This window comes from Crotalus tigris, unplaced genomic scaffold (assembly GCF_016545835.1).
Source record: "Crotalus tigris isolate CLP2741 ecotype Arizona unplaced genomic scaffold, ASM1654583v1 scf7180000019583.1695794, whole genome shotgun sequence".
In the NCBI taxonomy this organism is placed as follows: Eukaryota; Metazoa; Chordata; class Lepidosauria; order Squamata; family Viperidae; genus Crotalus; species Crotalus tigris.
The window spans coordinates 45,646-55,687 of NW_024097605.1; the positions used below are offsets into that span (position 1 = coordinate 45,646).

Below are 10,042 nucleotides of genomic sequence, written 5' to 3' on the forward strand. Positions count from 1 at the left end.
CTTGGCTGCCTACACCGTATACAAGACGTGACGTAGGTCTGGACATCATGTCATACTCGGGGCCTTCAGAATGTATGGGAGACTAGGTTCAGTATCTTGAAAAGGCCAAAACGCCCCGCCGATGGATTATCATGATATTGAGTGAGAATGAGTCCTCTGAGCGGCCTTCCCGGAACATAGAGCCAATCACGATATTTCAGGAGTCCATCCATGATGTCCATCGGGAGTCTGGCTCCAACTCCTCCTTTCGTTGAGCCACCCATGCATCATGCTGTTGTGCCTCCCAAATCCAAGCCCGTAAATCTATTGGCTCTCAGATTGAAGGGCAGAACTGTCCTGGGCAGAAGCTTGTCTTCCATATGGAAATATTCTGGTTTCCTTGAAAGAGCATCTACTTTTTGGTTGCGACCACTTGGTATGTAGATAACATGGAAATTGAACCTAGCAAAGAAGAGAGACCACTGAATCTGTCGGTTCAATTTCCAGGCAGTCTGCAAATTTTCCAGATTCTTGTGGTCTGTCTGGACTTCAATTTGATGTCGAGCCCCTTCCAAATGATGTCTCCAGGCCTCAAATGCCACTTTAATGGTTAGTAGTTTCTTCTCCCAGATGGTGTAGTTGCACTCGGCTGGATTAACTTTCTGCGAATAGTGGGCGCAAGGGAAGAGGGCACCAATGGCAATATCGGACGCTTCTGCTTCCATGACTGTTGCAGGTCAGGGTGGTTCAAGATGGGTTCTGTAAGGACCCACTTCAACTAACCACCCAAGAAAGCAGAACTCTTCAAACAAGCATTGTCTCAAAAAGATACTTTTATTAGGGGTCAGTGACAGTAAGGAAGTCAAGGCAGATCTGGGGAAAATCCCGCACAAACGGTATAATTAAGCAAGCAGTATTCCTCCTCCCACCAAAGTCATAATGTCCATTTGAAAGTCACCCAATCCAAAGGTGGTATGATGTGCAAGTAACTGATATAGTTGTTGTGCATCTCAAGTTCTTCTCCAGCTTTTGTTTCTCTGTAATCGTCTGCCTGACAAGTGAGACACATTCCTTTCTCAAGGATAGAGGCAGGAGAGGGAAAGTAGAAAGCGAAAGTTATCCCAAGCTCTCCCTCCCCCCAGCAGAATGGCAGGCCCCAAAAGTAGAATATATATACAAGGGAAAACACAGAGGTTTTGGGGTCCTGACAGGTTCCTTTATAAAAGCTTCCTTTAAAGCCTGAAAAACTTGTTGCTCCAGACTGCCCTGAAACAAAACCGGGTATGAAGGTTCTATAGTAGATGGCGAACCCAAGGAGTCACTGGACATCTTTAATGCAACCTGGGGTTTGCCAACTACACAGGGGCTTGACCTTGCTTGGCTCCATGGCGATGCCCTCAGGAGATATATGATGACCTAGGAAATCAATGGCCGTTTGATAGAATTGGCATTTCTTCAGTTTGGCATACAAATGATGATCTTGGAGCCATTGCAGGACCTAACGGAGATGCTGGTGATGCATCTCCCACAAAAGGGAGTAGATCAGAATGTTGTCCAAATAGATTACGACAAACTGATCTAACAGATCCCAGAATATGTAGTTCATGAAGTGTTGGAATACTGCAGGGGCGTTGGTCAGCCCAAACGGCATTACTGTATACTCGAAGTGCCCATACCGGGTGCCAAACACTGTCTTCCATTCATCACCAGGCCAGATCCTAACAAGACTGTAGGCTCCTCTCAGGTCCAATTTTGTGAAGAGTTTTGCCTCTCAGAGCCATTCCAGAAGTTTGAGGATGAGAGGCAGTGGGTATCAATTACGCACCATAATAGCATTTAATTTGCGATAGTCACAGCAAAGACTTAATTCCCAAGGCTTCTTTTTTACAAAGAGCACTGGCAAAGACATTGGCGAAGATGAGGGCGGGATAAAACCCTGAGCCAACGCGGCCAACTCAGGGTCTGACATGGAATACAAATGCCCCACTGGGAGAGGCATGTCAGGGACTAAATTGATGGGGCCATTATATGGCCAGTGTAGAGGCAATTGATCCACCTCAGTCTCGCTGAACACATCAGCCTAAGTTGCCAGTTTGGAGGGCAGGGAGACCCCTGGGGGATCCACCATCTGGCTGGCACAAACTTAGCAGGTGTGGTCCAGAAAGGTGACCAAGTTCTGAGACTAATAAATCTGCCGGTCATACATCCGGAGCCACACCAATCCCAAGACCACAAGGAAATGTAGGTTGGAAGTTATGTAAAACTGAATGGTCTCCTCCTGCGAGCTGATGGCCATAACCAATGGTTGCGTGGCAGCCTTAATTGGTCCAGACAGGAGCACTCGGCCATAAATAGTCTCTACTAACAGAAGCGGTTCCACCGGGTATTGGGGAACAGCCCATTTGGCCACAAATGCCACATCCATAAAGTTTGTGGTGGTCCCAGAGTTGATCAAGGCGTGTGCCGGAATCCCCTGTGGCTTCCCAGGGAGGAGCTATGTGCCGCCAGTATCAAGTGCTGTGGGGGTCCAAGTGCAGCATCCAATGAATGTCACTCGGGGTCGGGAGAAGCCCAACCCAAAACGCATTTTAGATTGGGCTCGGGACATTTCCCGACAGATGAGGTTGTTTTTATGGGACAGGCTCGGTAGCTAATGCCCGTCGTCACTTCTTGGGGCAGAATGCAACCAAATGCCCAGGTTCTCCACAGTAGAAACACAACCCCCCCCCAAACGCCGTCTATTCATTTCTGCCACCGATAGTCAAGGTCTGGCAACACCTAACTCCATAGGCTCTTGCCATAGAACCAGGGTCTCATGCACAACCAGGACCGCCCGGGTTTCTTGCATGGCACGATGACTCTTATGCTGCTGCATCCGAGTGTCAGTCCGCAAACAGAGATGTATCAACCCATTTAGGTCCGGGGGAACATCGACACGGGCCAGCTTGTCCAACAGCCTTTCCAACAAAACATCCTGGAAAGTGTCCATGAATGCAGTTTCGTTCCAGGCTGAATCCTGTCTAAGCAGCCGAAACCCACTGATATATCGCTGTAAAGGGCATCGGCCCTGCTTCAGAGCTTTCAGGCATCTGGTAGTAGTCTGCGTCTTAATGGGATTCTCGTACATGAGACACATATAGGCTGGACCAGCAGGTGTGTGGCCCAATGGGCCGCAGGGCCAAATAGGCTGATCATAAACCCCACTTTATCTTGATCAATGGGGAAGTCCGCCACTCTCAGACTGATAAATAGTTGGTATTATCCCCCAAAAGCTGGAAACATATACAGAGTGCCATCAAATTTATCAGGCACTGCTACTGGACACTTCTGCCAGGGTTGTGGATCAGCAGGAGCTTGACGCTGAGCAACTTGAGCTGCCAGCAAAGCCAGCTGTTGGGAGAGCTGGACATTCTCTGCACGTAACTGCTCCATGACAGTAACCCTGACATTTGATTTATTTTAAGTTATATAGAAATATATGAAGTACTAAGACAAAAATCATTATGTTATGCACCATTTTTTCTGGATTGTTTGCAGCAAATTTCTAGTCTATATATGTGTGAGTATGTGCTTGTGTCTATGTACTCTTATAGCAGATCCAGGCTTTGTAAAGAGAGTGAGATAGAGTTAAGAGGGCTATGGAAACATGAATGGTTTTTAAATGACTAATGTGTTCTTATCTTCAGTGAATATAACAACATATTCACTTGTCTATTCTCTCCTCCCTCTTTCATCTAGAGCAGCCTAAAAATGTCACAAGGGAGCTAGCTTGTAAAACTGCAGCATGTTTTGCATCTTTCAAGTAATGATTTAAGTCATTGTTTGACCTCAGCAGTATGTCCCTCTAATCCTCACTGCAAGTAAACTTTTAAAAGCAAACACATAAAACAACCTATAATATCTCCACTCAGTTATTTAAATTGGTATAACAATAAATAGTTTTGCAAACAATCAAAAACATCAGCTAATTTAGCTTTAAGATAAAGAATAATAGTTCTTTCCCCTTTTTGTCTTGGTTCCAGGGAATAAGCATCCTGCCTCACGTGATTTAGAAAGAGCTTTACAGTTTGTAAACACAAGGGGAAAAAAATTCTGATCTATGGCAGTTATATGATCTTTTCCCACTGATATGTCCTTTGAATTGAACTTGGTACCTTGTGACTTCATGGATGTATCCAATTCTATCGTAATTTGCCATTGCCTCCTCAGATTTTTTTAAACTTTTCTTTCTAATATAATAATTCTGGTACTATCTAGTGATGTCTCATTCAAGGACTAAGCAGAGCCCACTTGTATAGCTTCAAAACTCCGAAAGGATAGATACTGCTACCTACTGAGATAATCAGAAGTTTACTGACTGATAGATGTCCATCAGATCTTAAGAGGTGCCATTTAAGCTAGCCTCGATAGTATTACCTAGAGCAGTGGTTCTTAACCTGGGCGATATCGCCCCCCAGGAGGTGATTTTGTTTTTCAGGGGGGTGATAGAATGAAAAGGGGCGATGCAGGGGCAAAGGAACGAAAAGGGGGTGATATGGGGGCAATGGAGCGAGAAGTTTGGGGGACACTTTTGAGCCTTCGACTGTGGCTCCGAGCCTCCTTGCCATTTGCAGAGAGAGACAGAGATAGGCACTTGTGCTTCTCTCTCTCACTCTCTCTCACATGCGGATTTGCCCCCTCGCAGGGCTCCTGATTGGCCTGCACCAGGTGCCCCACCCCCTGGGAGAAGCATGGCCAGGAAGTCCCTTTCCCTAACTGGCCCCGTCCAAGGTGCATGTGGCCCGGGAACCGCGTAGGGAAGCCCCGGGATCCCCACTGGGAGGAGCCCGCCAGAGCCTCAGCTGAGCGGGCCAGCCTTCCCACAAGCCGCGGCCCAAGGGAGAGCAGCCCTTGCGATCCCCAGCCGCAGGACCGTTGGTCCAGCTGGCCGGGAAGGCGTGCCGGAGTCCCGGCTGCTTTGTCGGCAAAGAATGTGAGGTGAGCAGAAGATGGGGAAGAGAAAGGGAGGGGGAGGTATTTTCCAACCAGCAGCAGAAGAGCCTTGGCCGGACCTGCGGGAGCGCCTTCTCCTGGGGCCTGGCACTGGCTTCCTTGCCCTCCTCCTCCTCCCCTTCTTCCTCCTGCCCCCCGGGCGGCAGTCTCGGCTGGGGTGGTGGCCAGTGGGGGCATCGCTCCCTGGGCAATGCTGGTGGGTCGCGGATCGCCAGGAACACCACGTGGTGCAGAGCGGCCCCAGTTCCTCTAGCACGATGGACCTACCAGCAGCATGGGAGGCTCCAGCGTTGGTCCTGGTGGTAGGCGGATCGTTGCCCCGGTTCCGTCTGAGGACACCAGTGGCACGGGAGAAGGTTTGGGTGACACAGCTAACGGGGCGTTCCGCGGATGCCCCGCGACTTAAGCCTGGGGATGCTGACGGCACAAGGGGAGGCTTGGCGATGCAGCCGACGGGCGGGGCATTCCGCAGATGCCCTGTGGCCCTGACTTGAGCCCGGGGATGCCAGCGGCACGTGGGATGGCCTGTCAACATAACCGTGAGCTGGGGCGTCCCCGCAGGCCCAGTGAACAACGGAGCTTGGTGCCTCCAGCGGCGACAAGGAGTCTTCTGCTGCCTCCTGCTCCCCTCCCCGCCCCTTCGGCGCCCTCTGCCTTTCGTTCTCTCTCTCTCTCCTCACCTGGAGAAAGAAGGGGGAGGGAGGGAGAGGAAAGAGAGGGAGAGGGGAAAGAGAAAAAGAGAGAGGAAAGAGAGAGAGGAAGCGCAAGTGCCTCTCTCTCTCTCTCTCACACACACACACACACACACACATACACACACAGAGTGGGGGGAGAAGACTGGCAGACCAAAGGCAGAAAGAGGGAGAGAGAGAGAGAGAGAGAGAGAGACCCCTTTGACATCTAAAATGAAGATAACACTGAAGATATATGTATAAAATAAAGGTAAAAAAGGATATATGCAGTGGTATCTTCATTTTAGATGTCAAAAGGGTTTTGCGGCTCCCAGTGTTTTGTTTTCGGTGGGAAACGGGTCCAAGTGGCTCTTTGAGTGTTTTGGGTTGCTTACCCCTGCTCTACCCATACAGTGACGCGCCATTGGCCAGAATGGGCAGTGATGGAGGGGGGAGCTCTTTTTTCGAAACATCGCATGCTGTTTTGTGTGCCTCTTTGTATTGTACTTTTTTAGCGTGCACTCCAATTCGATATTATATTTTCTTTGTGTCTTTTTAATCCTTTTTACAGTGTGCGTGACTATATATACTTTTCTCAAATCTTAATTTAATTTCAGAGTTTTCGTCTTGAAATTCTTAGTTCCTGCATTGCGGTTTGTTCTTATGCACTTTTTATATATCTTTTTGTATCTTAAATTTCACTTGTAATTCAATCATTAAATGTTACTATTTTTCTTTTCAGGCATTTCACTTTCTTGCAATTGAATTTTGTTTTCAGTGGTCATTACGTTTAAGTGTCTTGAATAAATAAGATAATGAAATACATGTATCACGAAGTTTGGGAATAAAGTGACGGGTGGCACCAAAATTTTTCACACAGTTGAGATATGGGAAAAAGACTGGAAATAAATTATTTGCATCATATGTCCTGATGACAATTTTAAAGAAAACAAAAAAAATGTTTGCATAAATTGAAGAATTATTTCCTATGTTGTGATTGAGAGGTTATGTTGGGGGAGGGGGGCGATGACAACTTCCTCATTGGCTCAAGGGGGCGATTCGTTCAAAAAGGTTAAGAACCACTGACCTAGAGGTTGGAGAAAATGAAATCATTGCTAAGTCAGAATATCAACTCCTATTGTCTCCATGGATATGTTCATTTAGTTTATTGGCAGCAGTGTGGGAATAGTTTAGTACAGTTTTGGAGTCCTTTTTAAACACTTTTTGTCTAGCCTATAGCCTTGGAGTTTCCTAGTTTCCAACCATCCCAACAAAGCATTAATAAATGATTGAATAATTAATAAAATAAAAAATTAATAAAATCATGTCTTTAGTTTTTTGCAATCAGCCAAGTTCAGCTAGATACTACCGTTTAGCTCAATATTTCTCAACTGGGGAATTCTAGGCACATCTTCAAGTTTCTGAAAATGAAAACTACTGATCTAGTTGGATGAGTAAGGTCATGTTCTATATGTCTAAAATGAGATTAAGGTGATAGTCTTTCAGCAGTTACATTTTAATAGCATCTCTGGAGAATGGCTATATGAACAATCAAGAGAATTCAATTATTCTTAACCATTTGATTGTTGAAGCTCTTTTTAGCAATTACACAACAAATTGGAAATGAAGGACAGTTTTGCAGCTATTCAGACAAAAGATTTGGAATGGGATACTATGTTAATTTTCCTATAAATATTCTACTCAGTTTGTGCATCTTTTGTAGATTCGGGCATCTAATCTCAGTGGTGATTGTTCTTTCATAAATGAGATGATGCGGTTTAGATTTGGGCTGAAGCAGCATCAGCAGGTAAGTTAATAATAATCTATAAAATAAGAGATTTGGGTTCATGTTTTCATTTGAGGTAATTTCTTCTGTAATTTGAAGCTTAGCAAACAATTTCTTACGAAGGAACAGTGTCAATAGACATGAAAAAGATAAGAACAGGTTTTTGTCTCTCATGCTCTCTCTCTCTTTGTGTGTGTGCATATGTCTGTGTATTTATGTATATATGTATGTATATAGAGAGAATGAAAAATAATGCCTTCATTTCCATAATTTTAGCTGAAATAGGGATGTTGAAATAGATGGAACAGAAAAATAATCCTCAAAATAAGCTGTTTTGTTACCTGAATTTATTTCCCTATAGAAGAAAATTTTCTGAACATGTTTGTCAGTGATGGACAAGTTTCTTCAAGAATGAAAGAACTTCACATTTTGGTCTTCCATCAGGTCCTCACAGAGAGGATAAGATAGTGAATCCACCTTCACAGTTGTGCCTAGGGTGACTTATGTGTTGTGAAGCCTAGCACTGTCTTGTAGAATCAGAAGTTTTTTCTTCCATATTCTACTTAATTGTTTTTTCGAAGTGACAAAGGTAGAGGAAGTAGAAAGGATTATCAAGACCTGGTAGAAGAGACAGAATGTGAAATACTTTTGTGACAGCATTTAAAAACGTCTATCAAGAGAATGGTGCACTGAATGGTGGTGATTATATGGAGATGTAAATACAGTAATACAGTAAAAAATAGCTTTCAATTTTTTTGAGTTTTATCTATTAAAATATTCCTATTTAAACTAAAGTTATGGAAGTGAAAGTAATACTTTTCATTCACCCTTCATTTAAAAGAAGGGGGATTAAGGATGCGACACTTACTGTTTATTGGACAGATCAATTCTTTCATAATTTAGCCAATCTTGGATTATATTTCTCACTGTTGATATGTACATTCCAAATTATGCACATTATTTTTATGATTAGAAACACTAAGATTATTTGTTTATTTGGACTTGAATAAAATAATTGTTCATTCCTCTTTGCTAGTAATCTATAGTTCAGGACTACTTTATATAGACCTTGGGTGCCCCACAACATTTATGAGGTAATAAATATATTAAACTATTTCTGGCTACTCCTTTGAAAATGGCTATTATTCTTGAAATCATATAATCAGGTAATCTAGACGTGTATTTCAAATAATGGAAGTCCTAGATATAATGAAAGTCTGAATTTATTCATTGATCTAAAATTACTGCAAAAGCATTACAAATGTTTATGTTTTTTTAAAAAACGATACAGCTAATAAGGTATCCTCATAAATTATTTGTTATTAACTGTTGAATTGTACATTATGGTATCTTCCAAATGATACATTTAATATGGAAAAAGAAAAAAAGACTTTTGAGTTAGATAGCAATACATTGGAAGATATCCATGGAACTTATAATTATTACCTATTTATTAGGTAATAGTTATATTACCTAATATTATATAAACCTAATTGTTTAATAAAAGCTTCAGTTGATTAGATGTGCTTTGGCCCTTTTTATCACCTGTTTCAGACTTGTGTAAAGATGAAAGCTGTTCGCTCCATGTTGGCTGTTAGAAATATCACTAAAGAGATGGCAGAGAAAGCAGTAGATGAAGTCTTTGAATCCTGCTTCAATGATCACGAGCCATTTGACAGAGTGCCTCACAGCAAATTGGATGCAAAGTATGCATATAGAGGTTTTCAGAACCGTCACCGTTACTATCATAATTTATGAATGAAAACTGTTCGTGTCTAGGTCCAAACTACCATATTAGAGGATAATTGGAGTCCCTGGAGAGACTTTATCCAATTTGTTTAATTTCCATTCTGTCTTTCATTTCCCTAATTGATCTAGTAAATACTATTTTGTTCAACAAGCAAAATGGATATTTGTGAACATAGGCATCAAGGGCTAGGCTCAAGGGAGGAGAAATTATGAAAGTAGCATCTCATTGCAAACTCAGTAACTTTTGTTTATTTGCTTTTGTATTGAGGGGAACAAAAGGGGAGAAGCTTGCCACAGGCCTGAGCTGTATTCATTTTGGCTTTCAGATATCTGTGTTTGTGTATATATTACTGTATCAATTAGTTTTGCATTTTTTTTCATCATTTGAATAAAGGTCATTTTTAATTGCATGTAGTTTATGCCAAGTGGTTGGACAGTGTGATTTTGTCATTTAACGTAATGTAAAGATCATCAAACTCAGAGTTCTGTAATAAAACAATGCGTAAAAAACCCACTCAAAATCATAAAATTTGTCTTTTGTAGCGTATTCAGAATGCATCCCAAATACAGTGTGCCGTGACTAGCCATTTTTATTCATTCCTGCCCTGGATTGATTGATGTTTGTAAGATTTGTTTGATATTTTTTTTTTGTTTTTAAACTCTGATCTCTACACAAATTGAAGCAACATCCCAAACTGAATTGTAGCCAATTTGAACCCTCCAATGATTTTTATTTTTTCACTAGAATTGAATAAAAATTGCAGGAACTTTAGGAGACTACGAAGAAGTGGAGGAAGCCAAACATCATAACGATTGGTGAATGAGGTTTTTTTTAATTTTTATTATTTTATTTTCATTACAATCA

The 10,042-nt window shown here is 42.6% G+C and overlaps 1 protein-coding gene across 4 annotated transcripts in view; it reads left to right on the plus strand.

The window, feature by feature from the left end:
* ATP23 (ATP23 metallopeptidase and ATP synthase assembly factor homolog) overlaps positions 1-9,691 on the plus strand; it is a 42,943-nt gene extending 33,252 nt beyond the window's left edge. For all 4 annotated transcript variants that reach the window (XM_039363737.1, XM_039363736.1, XM_039363738.1 and 1 more), the window contains 2 exons: positions 7,366-7,449; positions 8,983-9,691. In XM_039363737.1, coding sequence (XP_039219671.1) covers positions 7,366-7,449; positions 8,983-9,186 — 288 coding nt within the window. In that variant the 3' untranslated portion in view covers positions 9,187-9,691. The remainder of the gene's footprint in view (positions 1-7,365; positions 7,450-8,982) is intronic.
* Positions 9,692-10,042: the final 351 nt, after the last annotated feature.